General features: G+C 41.5%; 1 protein-coding gene and 1 non-coding gene across 4 annotated transcripts in view; both read left to right on the top strand.

Moving 5' to 3' along the window:
* ATG16L1 (autophagy related 16 like 1) overlaps nt 1-10,926 on the top strand; it is a 31,337-nt gene extending 20,411 nt beyond the window's left edge. For all 3 annotated transcript variants that reach the window (XM_075268923.1, XM_075268926.1, XM_075268924.1), the window contains 8 exons: nt 724-794; nt 2,498-2,569; nt 2,781-2,901; nt 2,994-3,099; nt 4,141-4,290; nt 4,684-4,731; nt 5,764-5,865; nt 5,945-10,926. In XM_075268923.1, the coding sequence (XP_075125024.1) occupies nt 724-794; nt 2,498-2,569; nt 2,781-2,901; nt 2,994-3,099; nt 4,141-4,290; nt 4,684-4,731; nt 5,764-5,865; nt 5,945-6,038 (764 nt within the window). In that variant the 3' untranslated portion in view covers nt 6,039-10,926. The remainder of the gene's footprint in view (nt 1-723; nt 795-2,497; nt 2,570-2,780; nt 2,902-2,993; nt 3,100-4,140; nt 4,291-4,683; nt 4,732-5,763; nt 5,866-5,944) is intronic.
* Nucleotides 366-640, top strand: LOC142198708 (small Cajal body-specific RNA 6). Its single transcript, XR_012715381.1, has one exon.
* Nucleotides 10,927-23,238: the final 12,312 nt, after the last annotated feature.

Genomic DNA, 23,238 nt, shown 5'->3' with positions numbered 1-23,238 from the left:
CCACACCACTCTGACTCTCGCTAGTCCCTAGAATAGGTGTTCCCTGAGGGCCCTGATTCATTTTTCTTGCACAGTTGCAGTGAACAGGAATATTAGTAGAGCGATGGTCGATCACTCCTCCTGTTACTACATTTAATGTGTGTGTGTGTGTGTGTGTGTGTGTGTGTGGGACTGCAGAGCTCTGGATTTCACTTTATCTGTGGGCCCATAGACTTTGGATGGAGCAGTAGGGCACGTTTTTGACCACCAATCCTCCCAGTGGTATGGTCCCAACAGTCACCTTGTCTGTAGCCAGATGATAAATGTCACTCGTTACAAAAAGTGGAGGAACATAAGTGTTTTTCTATGTTGCGAACTCACCCTGTTGTCTGTGATGAACTGTAAAAGGTCTGATTACATTGCGGTCCCCCTGCGCTCTATACTCTCCCAGCAGCCCCTTCTTATACACCAGGTTCTAGATGTGCTGTGTGTGTTCCCAGGAGTTGCTGACATTTTTTTGGGTAACCTGTACCTTGTGTCCAGAAGACATAGGACTCATGGTAGATAATGTTATCCTACATAAACCTTCTGTATGGAGAGTGGTGTAGGGGGACTGACCATGTACACACAGTGTATGATCTAAAGTTTTCAAGCTGAGACGACAAGGAGTATATATTATCCAGGGTTGCTGTGATATATACTTGTTGTTTATAATTGTTACACAGCGGTTTCTTGTACCTACAGATAAGTGCGAGGCAAAAGGATCACTGACTGGAAGCAATGCTGGCATTACAAGCATAGAGTTTGATAGTGCTGTAAGTACACTAGATTTTTTTTTTTTTTCTTTCCTTTGTGTGTTTGGCTAAGGGTGCATTCACACCAGTGTCCCTCAAAGGCATAGCTTTCCTGACCAATGCTTCCAACATATGCCACTGTAGAGGCTTAAAGGGCCTATGTTGCTCATAGCCAGCTTGCCAAAGACCAGAAGGTAATTTTGTCATTGTCAGATAAATTGGAACTCGCTGTGTAGAATTTTTTTTTTTTTTTTTTTTCTTCCCTTTCCTTTAAAAGCTATTAGAAAGTCACCAATACAAAAAGGAAAGGGGAAAAATACTCAGCCAATTCCAGGTGATACATAATGTCAGTAAGGCTCTCCACACATATAAACTCCTCGGCTGTGCCCGGATCTCTTCTCCCCCCGGCTTGGGACGTTTAGAAGATGTTTAACTCGTGAATAAAAACCGGATCCAGCACAACCAGCAATAAGAATATGCAAAAGTCTTCTTTATTCAAGGCATAACTTTAAAAGCACTGAACATACACCAAAATCAATTGTCTGAGCGTCCGACACTCAGACAATTGATTTTGGTGTATGTTCAGTGCTTTTAAAGTTATGCCTTGAATAAAGAAGACTTTTGCATATTCTTATTGCTGGTTGTGCTGGATCCGGTTTTTATTCACGAGTTAAACATTAGAACGTCACATCCACCCCAAAATGGTACAAAGTACTGGTCAGAAGTACAGCTTGCTCTACAAGACACTACCTGGTACTAGTTTGGATATCAGAAAATGCTGCTGTGCAGCAAGTTTTGACTTTGAAAACTATATACATTTGTTAGAAGTCTAATTGTACTGATCTGTAGAATAAGGTTAATACGTAATTTTTACCACTGTGTATCCCATTGAAACAAACGCCCTAAAGCAATGGTAAAATTCTGACCCTTTCCATTCAAGAAACAAATAATTTAGTTACCCATTCCATTATGGAAGCTCATATAGTGCTCAAAAGTACAACTTGCCCTACAAAACCAGATCTTGTACAGGTATACCAACTTAATAAGAAAGTTGCTGCTGTTGGAGGAAATGGAGCTAAAAACTGAATCTTTGCTGTGTCCTTAGAGAGGAAAGGTCAACTCTCCTGTCTGTTTCTGTAAATACTTTGATTCCTTATGAAATAATTCTGGGTTAAGGCATAACAAAGGAAACTGCACAACACAGAATTCTATGAAAATAATTCTAGAATTATTTCCTGGAGAAAACAGGTCTACTAAATCAGATCTGGCAGAACAGGTGAAAGCTCCTTTTAAAGTGTTCAAATAAAACCCAGACTACAAACGCATGACACACAGCTCCGTCCTCTTCTGTTATCCTTCCCTATAGAGCAGTGATTCTCAAAGTGGTCCAGGCGGACCTCCAGGGGTCTTCACATATTTTGATGAGTTTTGGGAATATGGTAGAAATGTAGCAGCAGGGGGTCCACCAAAACCAGTAAAATTTTGAAAGTGGTCTATGAGAAAAAAAAAAAAGTTTGGGAACCTCTGCTATAGAGCTTTGAAGTCCACACCTCATGGACAGTATGGCCATGCTCTTCTGGTTGCTTTCCTCTTGTTTGTGGATTTACGGGACACTTAGACTATTTTTAGGTGTATGCTTTGATCCTTATACAAGTTCTCTGGACTTACAGGTTGACATGTAATGAGAATGAAGTTGTGTTATTCCTATATTTCTTGTCTTCTAGGGTTCTTACCTTTTGGCGGCATCCAATGATTTTGCCAGTAGGATCTGGACTGTCGATGACTACCGCCTTCGGGTAAGACTATGAATGTGATTTGTGAATAAAGATCACAGTTACTAAACTATCGAACAAGTGACCCCATCTATGTAGATATCTTCTGAGCATCCACATGAACATGCTTTGGGTACCTTTTACACTGTGCCACTAGCTGTACCAAAGCCATATGTTAACCAATAGTAAAGCCTCAATAACTAAAATTGCCGTTTTCTTATCTCTCTACACCCAGCATACACTGACTGGACACAGTGGGAAGGTTTTGTCTGCTAAATTCTTACTAGACAATGCTCGAATTGTGTCAGGAAGCCATGACCGTACACTGAAACTCTGGGATCTGCGTAACAAAGTGTGTAAGTATTTCCTGATATTTTCACACCCATATTTAATGAGCTGCTTCGTTAAACCTACCCCCTGACTTTATATTTTATTTCTGTGCCTCCAGGTATCAAGACTGTATTTGCGGGCTCCAGCTGCAATGACATAGTGTGTACAGAACAATGTGTGATGAGTGGGCACTTTGACAAAAAGATACGTTTTTGGGATATAAGGTATGAGGGATACCAAGATGATGGGGCTGTGGTGCTCTGCTTTGGAATGCTTAAGAATATCAAATTCCTCATCATAAATTATGTATAGAAACTCATTAATAAAAATATTGCATCCAGACAAATGTTGGATTGCTGTAAAATTCTGAATGCCGGTATGTAAATGATTATAAATGTGGTCTTGCCATAAGAGAACATAGAAGTGCTTTCCCCTGCTGCTCTATAAAAAGGGTCTCAGAGGTTACTTTTGGATAGTGAACCTCTTGGTGAGAGATCATTGACTGCTAGATATTTTGCCCAGTTAACAGGTTTTGAGAGGGGGCTCATCATTGGACTGCAATAAGTAGGATGGTTGCTTCTATGACTGGCTCGCCGTCTAGGCGGTTCTGTTAGCTGCAGGAATCAGTTTTTACTTGAAGGCACCCACTTGGGCTGAGTTCACACAGAGTTTTTTTGGTCAGGAATTTCTGATTCCTGACCAAAAAAACTCCATGTGAACTCAGCCTTACAGTGATCAATCACCCAGATCTCCAATAGAGAGAATAGTTTGCTCTACTAACATACCTCAGCAGTTCCCACAGTTTCCTTGTCTACCATCCAGACAAAGGTGACATCTTCATTGCGCACCCCTGTCTCTACCCAGACCATTTCCAGTGCTGGGTATCAGAAAATGGCAACTCCAAAAACTTTTTTTAGGTGTCAAATGCTATAATTTTGGTGTCTCTGTAAAGTTGCAGATTATAGGGAACATGTCTTTTTGGGTGCACATTGACACTGTAGAAACAAAGCCTGTTATAAAGTGGCACAAATGCAGTTCTTTAATTCCACACCCTTAATTGTTTTCCAGCTTTCCAGTACATCTATTGCAATAGTAAAAGTACAATTTGTCCCACAAAAATTAAGTCCTTATATGGTTCTGTGTAGAGAAGAATAAAAAAAAGTTTTGGAAGGGTGTGAAAATAAAAAAAAAAAATAAAAAAAAAAAAAGTTTGGCAAGAAGGGGTTAAAATAGATTTATATTGACCCTTCTTTCTGACATTTTAGAACGGAGTGTATAGTACGCGAGCTGGAGTTACAAGGTAGAATCACTGCTTTAGATCTGAACCCTGAGAGGACGGAGCTGCTCAGTTGCTCCCGAGACGACATGATCAAGATCATAGATTTACGTGCCAATGCAGTGCGACAGACGTTTAGGTGAGTTGGAGAAGATCTATTGTTTGCTTATCAAGGGTATTCAGGTTATTTCATGTATCCTCCTATCCACCCTCAATGTGCGCTGCTGCTCCATTCACTACCTATGGCTCTGCCGGAGTTGGCGAGTACAGCTTTCCTCTATTTCTGCCAGTAGTATGGGGAATGAGTGGAGCTGCAGCGAATGTTTTACCTGTCACCCCATTTAAATGGGGGGACAGGACGACCAGTCTCATGATCAACAAGAGGTCACCTTCCTTGTATGCAGAGGGTACAGTAAATAAAACCAGATTACCCCTTCCACGTATTGGAATGCTTCTGTGACGCAATTTATATTTTTTTTTGTAATTCTAACATAAAATACACTTAATTTAAAATGACATTTTTGCCTTTTAGTGCTCAGGGATTTAAGTGTGGATCAGATTGGACTCGAGTCATTTTTAGGTAAGCATCTCAAAAAAGGTTGGAAGAATTGGAAGAACTGTTTTATTTTTCCATGACTTCCCTAAATGATGGGCATCTTTCATTACAACATCTATAAGGATACTTCATCTGGTCTATGGGTTAAGTCCCACTCGGATTTGGGGAGCTTTCCCACAGCTAAATATATATGTATACAGTCTTGGTTATTTATGTCCTGTACACAGAATATACTATAAATGCCTGCTAGATGTTGGAACCACATCTGTTCCCAGAATAGGGTCCTCTGACCTCCTCCCTCTTTCCCCCTCCCCCATCCTGCTTTGTGAAGTAATGACCACACTCACAGTGAATTAATGGAATGATAATTATGTATGCAGCTCTCACCATTAACTTCTGTGAGTCATGGAAAGTCAAACCAAGCCATTTCTTACATCCCCTCCATCCATTCACCTCCATTTTGGAGATGGATACAGATCTTGAAGGTGGCCAATTATGGAATATTTATACGGTATACCATAAATGTCATATTGAAAAACCTCTGCCTTGCCTGTATGAAGAATAGAAACTACATGGGCAATGTAAATTAACCGCCCATACAGACAAAGGGATTGTCCAATTATATATTTTTTTTTCTCCTATCCTCTCCATCCCTGGTGATGAAGAGGGTTGGGAAACCAGAAGTCCCATTAAAGTCCTTCTTGTCAATTGAGCACCAGTATGCTTGCTTGACCAGCGCTTCATTCACTTCTATAAGGCCTCAGGCACGTCTGGAATTTACAGTCCTGGCAGCCAAATAGAAGTGAATGGAGCGCTGATCATACAAGCACATCAGTGCTCCAGTCACAAGGAGGCTTTAGGGGAACTTTTGGTCCCCTGTCCAGCTGATCACTGGGGCATCACCTAGTACTCAGGCCCCCAGCATTTGGACACTTATTCCCTGTCCTGTGGATATTGGATGAGTGTCTATAACGGCACAACCCCTTGAAATAAGGATACAATGTTAGGGGATCCCTTTGGAGGACTATGTACTAATAAAAGGTTTTTTTCGTTCAGCCCTGATGGCAGGTTTGTGGCAGCCGGGTCAGCGGATGGCACTCTACATTTCTGGAATGTGATGACTGGGAAAGTGGAAAAGATTCTTGGCAAGCAGCATAGGTAAGAGTAGTGGAGGCAATGCTCTGTCTTCCCAGTATGTCATAGGTTGTGTTGCTGATCATCCTCTTCTTCCTTGCAGTTCCTCCATTAATGCCGTCGCCTGGTCTCCGTCTGGTGCCTACGTAGTTAGTGTGGACAAAGGAAGCAAAGGAGTATTATGGTCTGACTTTTGAGAGCTTTCTCACCCAAAGACAGTCTGCAGCGGTGGCAAATGGCTCTGGCCTGTTTGGTTTGTTAATAGGGCACGCTTGTACGTAGAAGAGATATGGACTCTATGCAGAAAATATTTAATGTGCAGACCAGGAGATTGTGCACAAAGCCCTGTAGGGGGCCTCTCATTGCTGTGAAATGAAGGAGATATTAAGCGCTTTAAAATGACGACAAAATTTGAGGACGCCTTCTGTGTAAAGATCTATGAAGACTGTTGAATGAAAACATATATTATAATATATCCAGAATTTTACCAAATTTTTTTTTCGTTCTTATTAAAAGTCACACTCGAGGGAGGGTTTTATGTTCAAGAATCATGCAGAAAGTGAAAGATGGAGGTATTGTTCATTGGACCCAATTCAACTTTTTTTTTCTTTTTTCTCATTTTATTTTATTTTTTTTTTATATTTTAGGATAAATGGGAAGATTGTGAATGTCTTCGTCAGTCTTCTGTTCTGATATAGATTTAATGGGTTGTCCAGGTAGGGAACTTTTTTTTTTTTTTTAATCTGGCTCAGAATGGGTTAAATACTAAACAGTTTTCCTCTCCTTTCTGGTCTCAAAATGGAGGAAATGCTCACTCAGTCCCTACCTGAGGCAGGTCACGGACGTGGTTAGGCGGTGACTGAGCCATCACTTCCTGTTTGTTGAGAGATAACAGGAAGCAGAGGATTGGGGCAGTGCTGGATCTGTATGTACAAAGACTTTTATGTTCATAATCTATTCTGAGCCAATTGAAAAAAAAACAAAAAAAACTCCATTCTCCTGGCTGGACAATTCATTTAAAGTATCTGCATGAAGGCACTTTAGCTATGCGTTAAATTTCTTAAGTCCAGTGTCCATAAGGCTTGGGCATCGGATCTTTTTATCAGGTGGTCCAGTAGCAACTTAGGACATATTTCCTTTTAACCCACATCTACAGGTCCTGGAAATTGTCTGACTTGTCCCTCGTTCACATCAGCCTTTGGATTCTGTCCGGGGGAGTCCGCATGAGGACCTTCCCCAAATGGAATACCAAATACAATTGCAAGCGCTGTGCTGTAAAAGCACACGGACCCCATAGACTATAATGGGGTCCCTATGCTTACTGCCAGATCTCCGCAAGGATCTTGCGGACAGGAAAGTAGTTCATCATCTACTTTCTTGTCCCCATGATTCGTGCGGACAGCGCACGGCAAGCACACTGACCCCATTAATAGTCTATGGGGTCCGTGTGCTTTTACAGCACAGTGCTTGCAATTGCATTTGTATTCCGTTTGGGCCCCCACCCATGTCGACTCCGACAGACAGAATCCAAACGCTGATTTGAACGAGGGGTTACAGATGCAAAGTGTTGTGTTCACTTCTCTGGGGAGTTCAATAGCCCAGAATACAAATAATCCACAAGCAAGTTTCAATTCTGCGTTAAAAAAAAAAAAAAGGTTATTTATTTAAAAAAAAACAAACCCTGCAAGCCTAGTGGGTGATTCTGGATTAAAGGATTTGTAATTTATCGCTTTCTGATATGTTCTGATAAGCAACATATTTGTTTCGGGGTTTTTAATGTGAGAAATGAAATTTAGGATTTCCAGTGAAACTGTAATATTGGCATTCAGTCCCTGCATGGTCTATGGATCCATCTGCTTCAGTTCTGTACTCTGCACTAGACCAGGTGATCATTACAGGGCCCAGCTGTTGGACCGTCACCATAAAGTGGGTCATTAAAGGGGTTGTCCACTTTCAGCAATACATGTTGTTGTTTGTATAATAAAAAGTTGTACAATTTCCCAATTTACTTTGTATCCATTCCTCCGTTTTCTAGATCTTTGCTGTCATTCGTTCTGCTCACTTGGAGTGGATAAAAATCAGTCCACAGTCATGTTATACACACTGGTGCATATCACATGACCATGGACTATATCACATGGTTATCATTATTTTATCCCCCCCCCCCTTATTCACTGGAAATAATGACGGGAAGCAGAGATCAGAAAACCATGATGAATTGATACAGAAAATATATTGGGAAATTGTATTAAGTACACAATATTGGTAACATGTATTTACTGAAATTGGATAACCCCTTTAATTTCTAGTCCTGGACAACCCTCCTAAGGGAAGTCCTGGATTTTCTCCCTACATTCACATATAGGTCACATCCACTTCAGAAATCTTTTCAGCCCCTATATATGTAAGTTTAATGGTACCATTATTCTGGTTTGGGTTTGTTGGCAGTACAACACCACTTGTCATTATACTTCTGGGTATTCTGGAAGACCCCTCTCTCTCTTCTAGGTCTTTCCAGTCCCTCCATTACTTTTTAATGACTAGATTATACCATAGGTTGCTGCACTGTTCTACACAGTCTTCATGGATCTGTTATGGCTCCTGTGACAAGAAATTACCCCTTTTAGAATGAAGATAGGGAAACAGGGCAACCATAGTTAAGATATGCATTGTGGAGCTGAAGATCGAACTTTCACTGTTCTATGCAGCATGATGGTTTTGGAAATCGCAACGTGTTTGCTGCGCATATATTTCTATACACGCCCCACGTTGTCTCCGCATTTGTGCCACGTGGGGACCTGGCCTTAAGCTAATTTCAAGAGCGCTTTTAGGGCCCAGTATTTAAAAATTCCATTATAAAGCAACTCAGAAGAAACAAATGGTATCAGCTGCGGCGATCTTCTCCCTCCATTCCCCCTTCCTCACTTGAATTTCTGATTTAAATAAAATAAATTGGCGAATTAAATTCATTGTATCCTTCCTAGGGTTGTGCAGTATATACTGTGCACTATACTACAAGGAGAAATGAACTAGTAACAAGTCTCAGACAATGGTTGGGTTAAGCTCATGTCACTATGGCAGAAATACACTATGGGGACACTCCCAAGTAATTTCCTTATATAGGCCAGGACTGATGAATGGGAATACTGTATAAAGTAACTTCTACAGTATGTACCTAATCTTTGCTGTGTTTAGGATTATCAATATCTGATATGATTTTCATGATTTTACAGCAGAATTGATTCTCTTCACATTGACTTGAGGGGTAGGTACCTCCATGGATGTTTCCGTCCACCTCTCCAGCCAGTTGAATGGCGAAATGAACAGTCAAGTTACATGTGACAGCAGGAGCCTCTGCTCTGGAGGGTCTGCTGTCACATGTCTCCTGTCATCTGCCTTGGGCCTCTGCTGGGGACTGGGTCAGCAAAATCCTTTGAACCTAAATCTGTTCTTGTACTGTAAATGGGACTCTTGCACATGGTATACTAGACCTAAAGCTTCATATAATATAATAGGGGATCTGGCTGCCATAGTATAATGGTAAATGGCTGCTTGGAAGAATATATATTAAACCCACTATCTTCAGGGATTCTTTATTTGGTGCACTTTTGAGATTTCACATTTGTGTAGATACTTAGAATATGGTTATGAAACTGGTTGAGTAAAGGTTGGATATTATTAGGACATTTCACCTTTCTCATTGAAGCTGCTGATTTTTGTTTTTTTTGTTAATGACTCTTGGGTAACATAGGATCGATCGCCCGGTCTGCCATATAAAATTGGACTCTAATCAGACTGCTAAAAAATCTGCAGATGTGTAGGGTGGATGTTATATCAACCCAGCCCTACAGATTGATAGGTTTAGGGTCAATAGAATCAGCATTTGCCCCTTGTGAATCTGTGCCTGTTTCCAAGATATCACCAGTTGTTTAATATACAAATTAGCGGTGTTGCCGCTTGCCTCTTTGGAGCGACAGCAGGACCCTTGTTAGTACAAAGAGCTCTTTTGCATGTTGACAATCTCGTCTCCTCAATGGGGGCAACAATTCACAAGTGGAAAACACGGTTTAGTTTCCGTTGAAGACTGTCGTATTGTCCACCTGAAAATTGCTAGGTAAAGTCCTGTACAGAGGACTTTCCTTTGCCAGTTTCAATTTTAAAATGACAGACACCCGACCGTCCCCGTTATAGTCAATAGGGTCCGTTGGTCTTACTACTGTTTTAGCAGCCCTCCAATGGACCAGAATAATGGAGATGCAACACTACTGTGAAGCTAGAATTTTTTTTTTTTTTTTATATGTAGATTGAGCCGCATATAGAGATCACAATGTACTTTTTTTTTTTTTTTTTTTTTTTTCCCCCCCTTATCAGTATGTCTTTGTAGAATGAGAGGAAATCCACACAAACATGGGGAGAGCATGCAAACTCCTATGTTGTTCATAGCAGGATTCGAACCCAGGACTAGTTATATATGTATAAGCCACCGTGTTGCCCCGTGAAGCTAACATAATTCTGATGACCATAACCTATCTATCGGCTGGGCTGGGCTCTGGTGACAGACTTCCTTTAGTGAGCCAAACAGAATCCAAAACTTTAATGGTCTTTCTTTCCATATAGTTTTGTTTATTTTGATGGATACAAAAACATGGCAAGAAAATTGTGAACAGCTCCAAAGACACAATTTATGTCCAGTTTTAAATGGATGACTGTAATTTTTGCTGTGGAAGCCATTGATTCTTAGAATCCCTGTCCTGCTGTTTGACAGGAAAATGAATTGTATCACTTAAAGGATAATAAAACCAAGAATCTGCACTTTCTCTATAGCCTATGGCTGCACGGGGAGACGGATGTACCAGTTTACAAGGGGATTATGAGATCTCCACACTTCTTGTAAATATTGGATTACTACATTGTACATTCCTTCACAGCTTTACCATTAGGGATATGTGGGCCACCGGGTCTGGATTTGGTGGAGTACACACCTGGTCTGCATCTCTTCGGCCCTCTCTGCACTGTGCTCGGGTCCCTCTGTGCCATGCCGCTTGTGTTTTTATTTATTCCGTTCTTCTGGTTTGCACAACCAACCTTGTAAATAAACTTGACGTTCTGTCACGTATCTGTGAGCGCTGCTATTTCTTCATTTCACGTGTGTGTGCGTGTAAAAGTTTAGTGTTTGCATAAACAGCACACATACAACTGTATAGGCCCTTACTGTCTCTAGATGTGTTGCTGACTACCCAAATTACTGCTATGGGAAGCCTACATGTTATTTGTATGTCCGATTATTATAGAGTTCACCAAATAGTGTGCCGTGGGGGGAACTAGTTGTTACACATATCCTGCATAGACAGTTGTATCGGAGAAAAATCCATCCAATATAAAACTGTATTGGGAAATCTATATTCAGTTTGTAAACAATTTGATTTATTAAAGAAAAAAAAGCTGTATTTAACCTCTTACTGACATTCACTGACTTTTTTGAGTGGTGGAAGGGAAAATTTATGGCATGGGATCAGAATGGTCTGCAGACTCAAATCTGCATATAAACGGAAAGGTAAAAACGTTATGACACTTGGTAGGCAGGGGAAGAGAATTGTCAGGAAGAGGTTAAATGGGTTTTGAAGCTATATGACTCTTAAAATAGGTGTATGGCATGATTAAAAATGGCAAACCATAGTATACTTAAGGGGCAACACGGTGGCTCAGTGGTTAGCACTGCAGTTTGAATCCCGCTAGGAACAACATCTGCAAGGAGTTTGTAGTAAGGGAGGAAATCCATGCAAACACAGGGAGAACATACAAAGACTTACTGATAGGAAAATAAATGTACATTGTGATCCCTATATGGGGCTCACAATCTACATAAAAAAAAAAAAAAAAAAACATAGTATACTTAAAGAGGACCTTTCACCACTTTTGGGCACATGCAGTGTTATATACGGCCAGAAAGCAGACAGTGCGCTGAATTCAGCGCACTGTCGGCTTTCCCGATCTGTGCCCGGTGTAAAGAGCTTACGGTGCCGGTACCGTAGTGCTCTATGGTCAGAAGGGCATTTCTGACAGTCAATCAGAGACGTCCTTCTGCCTCGCGGCGCCTATCGCGCTGTGCTGTGGAGCGGGGAGGAACGCCCCCTCCCTCTGCTCACACAGCTCGTCCATAGACGAGTATTATCAGGAGAGGGAGGGGGGAGTTCCTTCCCGCTCCACAGCACAGCGTGATTGGCGTCGCGAGGCAGGACGACGTCTCTGGCTAATGGTCAGAAACGCCCTTCTGACTGTAAAGCCCTACGGTACCGGCACCGTAAGCTCTTTACACCGGGCACAGATCGGGAAAGCCGACAGTGCGCTGAATTCAGCGCTCTGTCGGCTTTCTGGCAGTATATAACACTGCATGTGCCCAAAAGTGGTGAAAGGTCCTCTTTAAGGCTCATTCACACTAGCGTCGGTGTCCGATGCTAATGTCCGCAGAAGATTTTCGCATCAGACACTAGCTGTGTCCGTTTGCGATTTGCATGATTTTAAATGGGACATCATGTAGTGTCCTTTACTGTCCGTGGGTTTCCTTAAGTGTCCAATTTTTCAAGCGGACAGCTAAATCCTACATTAGCATCGGACACCGACGCTAGTGTGAACCCCCCCAGCTTTACCAGTTCCCAGTGCTGCCCTCTGCTCCAGGATCTAGCAGGGAGTTTTCTGTATACACAGAGAAGCAGAGAGGAGGTCAGTACTCCAGAGAGAGCATATAACCTCACAATAAGACGGTCAGTAAGTTATTCGATGATGCACTAAGCATGTATTCAGTATTTAACTACATTTAACCTACCATTTGTTTTATGTAGATTTAACAGAATGTGAAAGGAAACTCTGGTTTGCCAAAGTTTTATTGTAATTAGCAGAATCTCATTTGTCATCCATTCACCAGCATGTCCTCACTTGAAAATGAGTCTGCATGTAGTGTGATGTTACGGAATAACTTGCTGACAGCTTTATTGTTGTGTTCCCCTTTGGAGCTCTGACCTACTATCTGTTGCTCTGATGCACACAGTGATTCTTGTAAGAACAGGAGGTCAGGCTCTCAGATCAAGGCTCTCATAGACATCCATTCTGAGTTTTACCTCCTGTTCACATGGAGGAAACTTTTCCACCTGTTCAAATGCTGTGCCTAAATATAAATCCATATCCATATGCCAGTTGGTATTTTGTGCCTCTGATTCCTTTTAGTGGGAGTTCTCGGGTGCAATCTGCTTGATAATCAAGTATGACTCTTACATTTTCTACTGCTGAAATAATCTGTTAGAGGTAAAATAAGTATCAGACTCCCCTTGAAGAGGAATTACCCTTATGATAGATTCACATGGCAGAAAAAAAATAATTCCTCTTTAATCTCTCCCATGGGATTGGCATTCATTTGCAGCTTTCTGCTGCTGATTATGCCCAGATAAATGGGCTTGATCTGCAGGGAGTGTCGTGTTGTGTAATCCGTGACAAGATCGAGAAGGATTTTGTTTTTTGTTTTTTGTTTTTTTTTTGTCTTGCTGCAATCTCTGTTTCCCATTAAAAGCAATGGGAGGCAAAATCTGGGTGGAATCTATACCAGATTCCTCTGTGTAAACTTATCCTAACAGGTCTGCCAACAGTTATATTAAGTATGGGAGGCTCTGAAGTTGTGATCAATAGTGAATGTACAGATAAACATCAAATACAATGTAAATGAAGCAAAAGGAATAACAAGAGAAAAAAAAAATGTCATAGAAATTGGAAATCATGCTAAAATGGCTGAACGGATTTGGATGAAATTTGGCACATAGTTTGTAACCAATTAACACACAGGCTACAGTAAATGACATGGCTTCATGACTGTTATGAATTTATGTTCACCTACTATATTAAACTGCTGTTGCCAGCAGAACTCTCAGGTTATTTATTTTATTTTTTTTGATTGAGCTGAAGGGAGATGTATAAGAACTTCCTATATATTTCCCATACCTTTTGTAGCCATTTGACTTTGGCTCAAAGAAAAAAAAGTCTGCAACAAAAAGGCTGCGTTTCCACAATTTGGGGCCTCAGCATTAAGGTTTCAAATGGGTAAAAAAAAAAACAAAAAAACCTGTGCTTTTAATCTGGACTTTATGCCCCTCCATATACTACAGATTGGAGAAAGGTGCTTGAAAATTTGACTATTTACAGGTCTTAGTGACACCTGCTACGTCCTCACAAATTGCTGTTAAAAAAAAAAAGCTGTCAGGTATTGAGATCTGCCTTGGGATTTCAATGCTGAACATCATTTTTGCCATTAAATTGCTCCGGATCTGTAAAGGCTATCATGGTAATCTTAATATCATTTTAAATATTATCTTCTTTAAAATGAATCCAAGATCATCTTCATAGCCCTAACAGATCCTGAGAAATCTTCATTACTAGCAAAGACATATTACATACGTCCCCTGTAACTAAAGTGCCACCCTGGCAGAATAGCAGGGAAAGGGTTAAAGTCCCCCTGCAGTTGTCCCCACAGTTTAATGTCCCTCTCCTACGAGACCAAGGAAAAAATAAATAATACATTTGCCTCTCGTCGCTCCCCTGCTGTCTCGGTCCAGAGTATTCACGGAGCTGCAGGCACGATACAAGTGATGTCATCAAATCGCGCCTGCAACTCCTGGGGAAGAGAGGTTGAATGGTGAAGTAGTGAGCGGAGGGCTCCCTGCTTCATTATTGTATGCAACTGGGGAAGCCCAGCGGGACAGCATATGCAGGACTGTCCCAACTGGGCCCCTGAAACCATAGGGCAAATGCAGCACTTGCACCAAGCCCTATGGTTAAAGTGCCCCTGGTTATCTATGTAAACACAAAGATAACACTTAGTCCATTCTCTAGAAGCATGGTAAATGTTCTATACAAACCTTTGTAGTGTAATATACATTTACTGTGCATATTATTTGATCTTCATTTGCATTTATATTAGATTTCTAATAATCATAATATCTCATTGTAAAGGCAAATTCTATATTGTGATACTTCATAGTCTACTGTTCATCAAACCGGCAAAGCTACTCTGCTCAGCTTGTAGGAATACAGGAAGTGAGAAGAAGAGACAGCAGGCAAAGCTGCTGATAGAGGGAGAAGGAGAAAACCCCTTTTAATCTTACAGCTTGTCCATGTAAACCTACTATGTTGATCCAGAGGAAGGCAAAAAAAAAGAAAAATAAACCCCATGAGCCACTGCCAATTGCCTCATAAGGGAAAAAAAAAATTACATCACAACCCTAAATGTGGAATGAATCCCTAGATCAGTGATGGTGAACCTTTTAGAGACAGAGTATGCAAACTGCAAACCAAAACTTACTAAATTACAGAAAAGTGCCAACACAGCAAGTTAACCTTAATATTGTGCGGATCCATACCTTCCAACCTTCCCGATTTCCGCAGCACATTCACGATTCCGGTGATGTATCCCGCGGTCCCAGTTGGAGGTATGTCCCGATTTCAACTCAGATCTGCGTCCAGAGGACTGTGTGCGAGTGAGAGAGAGAGGCGCGCAGAGAGCAGCGGTGGAATGAGGAGAAAGTAATGTGTACACTGAGGTGGAGAGGACATGAATCTGGGGGCAGAGATGGAGAGGACATGAATATGAGGGCAGAGATGTGGAGACATGAATCTGGGGTCAGAGATGGGGGACATGAAACTGGGGGCAGATGAAGGGTGTATATGAAACTGGGAGAGAGATAGAGGGGGAACGTATAATTTACGGGTGACTGTAGGAGGATTATACTGTGTGCGGGCACATGAAAAATTAATGAGAATGGGCGGAGTCAACACAAATGTGGGCGGGGCTAGATTTGCAGCGGCACGCAGAGCACGCCGCACATTTTGTCCCTCTTTCGGTTCTTCAAAAGTTGGGAGGTATGGCAGATCCACAATTTCACCATTATATACACAGGGACCTCACATAACATTCTTGCAAAAAATAGCCCGAAAAGACTTCACAATATCACATGGAAAAAGCACAAGCTAATACAAGAAGACAATAATCAACCAATATATATAAAAAATATCAAATATTTTATTACACATTAAATAACATATTATTAAAAACAATAATGTACAGCAGGGCAGATTGAATTAAAGCCAAAGACATACACAAATAGACACATAGAATAAAGAACGTGGGTTCTTATGCTAGACCATGTAAGATAAATAAAGGTAAGTATAGTAGCAAAAATAACACTAGTATAAATATAGCAGAACTACATTAGTGCCAACCAAAAAATACTGTTGGCAAAAAGCACCCATCCAAAAATATGTCCCTATAAATGTAGACTAGTATTTTGTAATTATAGCATAAATATCTGAGGACATATAGGAGGAGACAGCTACAGTATATAAAGTGTGAGGTAAACTATATAAATATAAATCTCATCAATAGGGAATATAGATTACGTATGTGATCACACTACAATGCAGCCAAAGCTATATACATACAAAATACAAATAGCTCCTATAAGGCAATCAGCCAAATACCTGAAGTCATGTCTCCAAATAAAGGTCAGCTAGCAGCCACGATAGAATACTAACAGATAGTGGTCCGTCTACCTATCTGTTAGTATTCTATCGTGGCTGCTAGCTGACCTTTATTTGGAGACATGACTTCAGGTATTTGGCTGATTGCCTTATAGGAGCTATTTGTATTTTGTATGTATATAGCTTTGGCTGCATTGTAGTGTGATCACATACGTAATCTATATTCCCTATTGATGAGATTTATATTTATATAGTTTACCTCACACTTTATATACTGTAGCTGTCTCCTCCTATATGTCCTCAGATATTTATGCTATAATTACAAAATACTAGTCTACATTTATAGGGACATATTTTTGGATGGGTGCTTTTTGCCAACAGTATTTTTTGGTTGGCACTAATGTAGTTCTGCTATATTTATACTAGTGTTATTTTTGCTACTATACTTACCTTTATTTATCTTACATGGTCTAGCATAAGAACCCACGTTCTTTATTCTATGTGTCTATTTGTGTATGTCTTTGGCTTTAATTCAATCTGCCCTGCTGTACATTATTGTTTTTAATAATATGTTATTTAATGTGTAATAAAATATTTGATATTTTTTATATATATTGGTTGATTATTGTCTTCTTGTATTAGCTTGTGCTTTTTCCATGTGAGATCCACAATTTCAGACAGTTACGAATCTGCAAAATACAGTCCTGTGAATGGAAGATTATGAAAGATAATCTGTTTTCCCTTAGCCCAAACAGCAGCACAACTGGGGTATTCCTGACCCTGTGAGCTGTTAGGACAGGTGGAACTTTTAATTAACTAACGGCTTTACACCCCTATAATAGGCCGAGAGACCTCCTCCCCCTGTGTTAGTCCCAAAGTATAATACATAAATACAGGCTTTACAATACAAAAAAATGGGAGGGAGCCTTGTGCTGCTGTTTGGGCTAAGGGAAAACAGATTATCTTTCATAATATTCCATTCCCCCTACGCCCAACAGCAGCACAACTGGGAATTTAGCAAGTATCACCTCTCCTTTAGGGTGGGTGGTCCTGGCAAGCCGATGCCAAGACAGACTGTCCAAAGGCTATAGAGTCCACGGAACGCCAGTCCAACTTGTAGTGCCTGGCAAAGGTCAGCTGCAAACTCCAGGAGGCAGCAGCACATATCTGCTCCAAAGAAAGGGAACGTCTTTCTGTCCAGGACGTCGCCACTGCTCTGGTGGCGGACGAACTCCGGCACCGGTAGGTCTTGAGCACGCTGAACTGGGCGAGAGAGTAGGTAAGTGAACGGGGGGAGAGGCAGCCCCTATCAGAGGCCGAGACACCTCTCTCCCCCCCTCCCCCCACACCTGTCCTGTCGCACAGGACAGGAAAAAAAACACAGGGGGGAGGAGGTCTCTCGGCCTCTTATAGGGGTGTAAAGCTGTTAATTAAAACAGGAATACCCCAGTTGTGCTGCTGTTGGGCGTAGGGGGAATGGAGTTTTTCAGAGCTTTCAATAATACAAACAACCTTGTACAGAAAGGTAGACATTTGCATTTGGAACAATTAATGTTCACTATTTACATCGCACAGATGCTGTTTTATAGTGACCGTACAATGTTATTACAGTGTGTACTAATATCACGTCTGCTATATAAAAAAAAAAAAAAAAATACTGTGTGATATGAATAGTGATGGGGAACCCCACACAGTATAATCCCCCACACAGTAATCTCCTCACTGTACAATCTGCCTCACAGTAGTCCCCCCACAGTATTATATGCTTCACAGTAGCCTCCCCACACACAGTATTATATGCTCCACAGTAGCCTCCTCCCACACAGTGTTATATGTTCCACAGTAGCCTCCCCCCACAAAGTATTATATTTCACAGTAGCCCCCCCCTTCCCACAGTATTATATGCTGCACAGTAGCCTCCCCCCACACAGTATTATATGCTCCACAGTAGCCTACCCCCACACCGCATTATATACTCCACAATAGCCCCTCCTTTCCCACACACACACACTCTATTATATGCTCCACAGATCCGCTAGATCACCTTGCCAGTCTTTTCCTAGTTGGAACTAGGGTTTTTGACTGCAATGAAAGCAATCTTGGGCAATGTAAGCTAAATAAAGAGTTGTGTGTAGGATCTTCCTCCTGCCAGGTTCCTCAAGGCTCTGATGAATGTCTCACATGTGTGCCTGACTCTATCCTTCCTTACCTACTCAGAAGGATTAGGGGAAGATTATATGTAGGTGCATCACTAAAGCTGGCTATGAGGTCATGTGTACTTGGCTCAATGAAGATTTGCTATTCGTTTGTAAGGTCATTGATAAAAGTTTACATAAAGAACCATATAAAAGGAGTAGGTTATGAACCTGCTAGAACCCTATAGAGCAGATATTATCACCCATACCAGATATCGTGAAGCAGAGGTGAGCACCCAACTGCTAAAAGCAAGTGCATTCTTTTCTGATGGGATTTTTTTTTTTTTTTTTTTACTTTTTTTCATATGACCAGCAATAACAGGGATACAACAGAAGTCAGCATGGAGAATAGAAAGGTTCAGATCTGGACAATGATGTCTTCTTACTAGTGTATTGTAGTCTAGTACACTATGAGAACAATATGCCAAGGTGGGAATCTTATCTTAGGGCTAGTTCACACGGGGACATGGACGCCGATTTTGACAGCGGATTTCGCGGCCAAATCAGCGTCCATACAATGTCCACACTATGTGAACTGCTCCCGCCGCGACCATCGCGGTCACGGCTTTCACCTCCGCTGTCGGCTCAAATGAATGAGCCGACATGGAGGGCGCTGCGGCTGGGCGGAAGCCGCGGCTCATCGCGAGCGGCTTCCGCCCGAAAGATAGGTCATGTCGCTTCACATAGGGATACATTGTATGGACGCTGATTTGGCCGCGAAATCCGCTGTCAAAATCGGCGTCCATGTCCCCGTGTGAACTAGCCCTTACTGTAGGAGAGCAATCTGAGTGAATGACATCAATCACAATCCTAGACAAAAAAAAATGTGAGGAGAAAGAAGTCCATTAAGTAAATGTTTACTCAGAGTATACAAAATATATACGTCAATGATCTGTCACACTTCCATATGGTTATCATCTCCGCTACCGTAAGAAAAATCTAAGGACCGCATCATGGTCCGTACAATATGGTTATAGAAAGTGGGCATGAAGGGGTAGTTTAAAATTCATGCATCTCAGTCGATTGAAACACCTTCACCAGCTGGAGTGACGGTTACTTCTTACGGTCTTCTGTTCAGGTGTATTGTGGTAACAGGACAGATATTCTTGTACCTGCCAACAGTATCCAAGTCAAGAACAAATAACTGCAAAGACAATAGAAAGTAATCAGTGCTGAACCTAGCCTCTCTGCTGTCTGAGGCGGACAATAGACGATCAATAGACTGTGGGGTATAATAGAGGTTACAGGGGCCACAGTGGACCCTTCAAGCTCTATTATGCCCCACAGTTGCCCACCTATGAACTATTATTATACTCAGGGGTCTTTTCAGACCTCCAAGTATAATAATCAGATCCCCAAGGGGGCTGAGGAAACATAATAAACAGTGTTACTCACCTCTCCAGGATCCGATGTTGATGCTAGCAGGCTTCAGGCTTGCATTGTAATGTCCCAGACGTCACGTGGTCTGGGATATTACCATATAGGCCCAGAGCCTGTGCTAGCAGTACCATACAGGCCCAAAGGGGCTCTGGGTGGAGGTCGCAGTGGTAAGCATACTCCACAAGGAGTTAATTTACTTTTGGTTATGCTATGTAGTCAGGCTTTGATGTTTTACCTGTATAAGGTACTCTTTGTACAACAGTTATATGTACTCTTCCCATATGATATCATCTATATGTGATTGATACTTACCTTTCATTACACTTCATTATATTTGATTTTGCTTTAGCTGGGTGACCCCATATATTTATATGATTATTTTTATCACCCACACCATATGGGCTAGAAATGGATGTACATCAATTTTATTAATGGGCATAATACAGCAGCAGTACTGACTCATATATGTTATTTATTGTGATCTACTTGTGACACTGCGACCTCCACTCGCATTTTCGATGCGATTTTTTTTTAATTTTTTTTTTAACCATTTTGTCTTTTCTTTTCTTCTTAATATGTGTAATATTAATAAAATTATTTTTGTATTAAGAACTATTATTTTTATTTTTTTATTTATGCTGTTATTTCTATACGGATACCATATAGGTTTATATACTTGATGCTTGCAAGTATCTTTTGTATTGTATAGTCTAGTGCTGAGACGTGGTAGGGGGGTTACCATACAGGCCCAAAGCGTGTTCTAGTAGTAATAGCCTGTTACCATACAGGCCCAAAGCCTGTGCTAGCAGTAACAGGCTATTACTACTAGCACAGGCTTCAGGCCTGGATGATACTGCTAGCACAGGCTTCGGGCCTGGATGGTACTGCTAGCACAGGCTTTGAGCCTATTTGGTAATATCCTAGAGCACGTGACATCTATGATACTACCATACAAGCCTGAAGCCTGCTAGGATTAACATCGGATCCCGGAGAGGTGAGTAACGCTGTTTATTATGTTCCCTCACCTCCCAAGGGGCTCTGATTATTATACTCGGGGGTCTGAAAAGACCCCCGAGTATAATAATAGCAGTAGTGGGATCGTGGCCTGGGCCTGATCACTGCTGCCCTCTGCGTCCTATAGTTGAAGGGGAAGCGGGGGGCTTCTATGAGCAGGCCCAGGGAGGTAGGTAAATAGGCCGCTACCTGCTGGGTATGCTCCAGCAGTTAGCGGCCTATTATAAAACAGAAAAAAGGTCAGATACTTACCAACCTCACCGCTGCTGCTGCTTCCTCTTTACCCGGTGATAAGACGTCTGCATCTCAGTGCAGGCGGCTTGATAACATCGCCTGCGCTGAGACGCAGAGGTCTAAACCAGCTGTGTATTTATTTATTTCCTAAACTAGCACAGGAGAGAGGGCCACTCTGAAAACAACCGGGACGGCCCTCTTCTGCACTAGTTTAGGGGGAAAAAAAATTAAAAAATTGCCACAGCTGCCGCCCCCTCCGGAGTGCCGCCTGAGGAAGAGGTGCAGCGATGAAGGCAATAGAGAATTATGATGAAGTGCTCTCAATACAAGCCTCATCCACATGCTGAAACTCGGCATCATCATCATTGTCTTCTTTCCCTCAAAAAGGCCTTGGTTTCAATATAAATGATCCTGATGTGTACGGTTTATGACGGTTTATGTATCTAAGCCTTCAGCACATTTAGAGAGTGAAATCTATTTTGAACCTTTTGTTCCTCTGAAAACTAATGTTCTCTTAGCTGTCGGGTACAGTCTACAGTTAACCCAAACGTACACAGTCTGGAAAATATGTTTTGTATATCAGCTATATTTGCCGGACTGCACTCTGAATACCTGGACTCTATAGTACCATATTATTATTAATAATATATTTTTATTAATATTTAGCAACACTTTACATATCATAGGGTTCATGTACAGGCGAAATGAAACATTACAGAGTCAATTCACACAATAGGATTGAGGGCCCTGCACACAGAAGCTTACAGAGCATTCCGGAGAAGTGGTGCAACTCGGGAGAAGTCTTGTATACGAGCATGGGAGGTTCTGATAATAGAGGATGTAAGTCTTTGGTCATTGAGTTAACAGAGAGCAGAGATTGAGCAATAGACAGAGATGAGGGAGGAAATGTATGGAGGTTCGGCATTATGGAGAGCCTTGTGGATGAGAGTGATAACTTTATATTTTATTCTATAATGAATAGGCAGCCAATGTAACGACTGGCACAGACCAGAGGCATCGCTGTAGCGTCTAGACTGATAGATGAGCCTGGCCGCTGCATTCAGAATAGATTGTAGAGGAGAGAGTTTAGTAAGGGGAAGACGGATTAGTAAGGAGTTACAGTAGTCAAGGCAAGAATGAATCAGAGAGACAATAAGTGTCTTTAGTGTATCTCTGGTGAGGAAAGGGCGTATTCTGGAGATGTTTTTGAAGTGGAGATGACATGAGTGTGTGAGTGATTGGATATGGAGGGTGAAGGAAAGTTTTGAGTCAAACACAACCCCGAGGAAGCGGGCATACTGCCTAGGAGTTATAGTAAGGCCTGAGACTGCAATGGATATATCAGGGACAGATCTATTAGATGGTGGAAACAGTAGTAGTTCAGCCTGTGAAGGATTCAGTTTAAAGTGAAGACATGATATTAGAGACAGCAGAGAGACAGTCACTGGTGTTCTGTATTAGTGCAGAGGTGATGTAATGGGATGATGTATATAGTTGGGTTTTCATCAGCATAAAGATGGTATCGGAAGCCAAATCTGCTGACAGTTCATTCAATAGGGACATAGTCATCTATGATGCTGTGAGTCATTGCTTCCCCATGATTCTAGTCCCAGACAGTAATCCCGTGGTGAGTAACTCACAGCATTATAGATAACTATGATACAATGAGTCCAGGTCTCCAGACAGGTTGCAGGCCAGGAAATATGGCCAATATACGGACCCTATTTTCCAGACTATAAGCCTGTGTGCGGCTGAGATAAGGGTGCTTTCACACATGCCATTTAGTGTAGGTTTTTTTTAATATACTTTTTGATGCCCCAGAGTAGAAGTGGATCATAAATATAGAAGAATAAATTCATACATTTATAATAAGAGAAATATAATTTCCCTCTCTTTTTTTTATCACCCGGTCGGCTTCAGTGCATGAAAACGGCACATGTGAACGTTCCTTCATTAAGACATTGTAACACCAAGCTTTGCCCTGACCTCTCAGGTCACATGTGATGGGTATAGCAGGTACATCTAATGGTCATGCCATTCTATCCCCTTCCCTTTG

Source organism: Leptodactylus fuscus, chromosome 3 (genome assembly GCF_031893055.1).
Source record: "Leptodactylus fuscus isolate aLepFus1 chromosome 3, aLepFus1.hap2, whole genome shotgun sequence".
NCBI classification, from domain to species: Eukaryota; Metazoa; Chordata; class Amphibia; order Anura; family Leptodactylidae; genus Leptodactylus; species Leptodactylus fuscus.
This window is presented reverse-complemented; position numbering and strand designations above follow the sequence as displayed.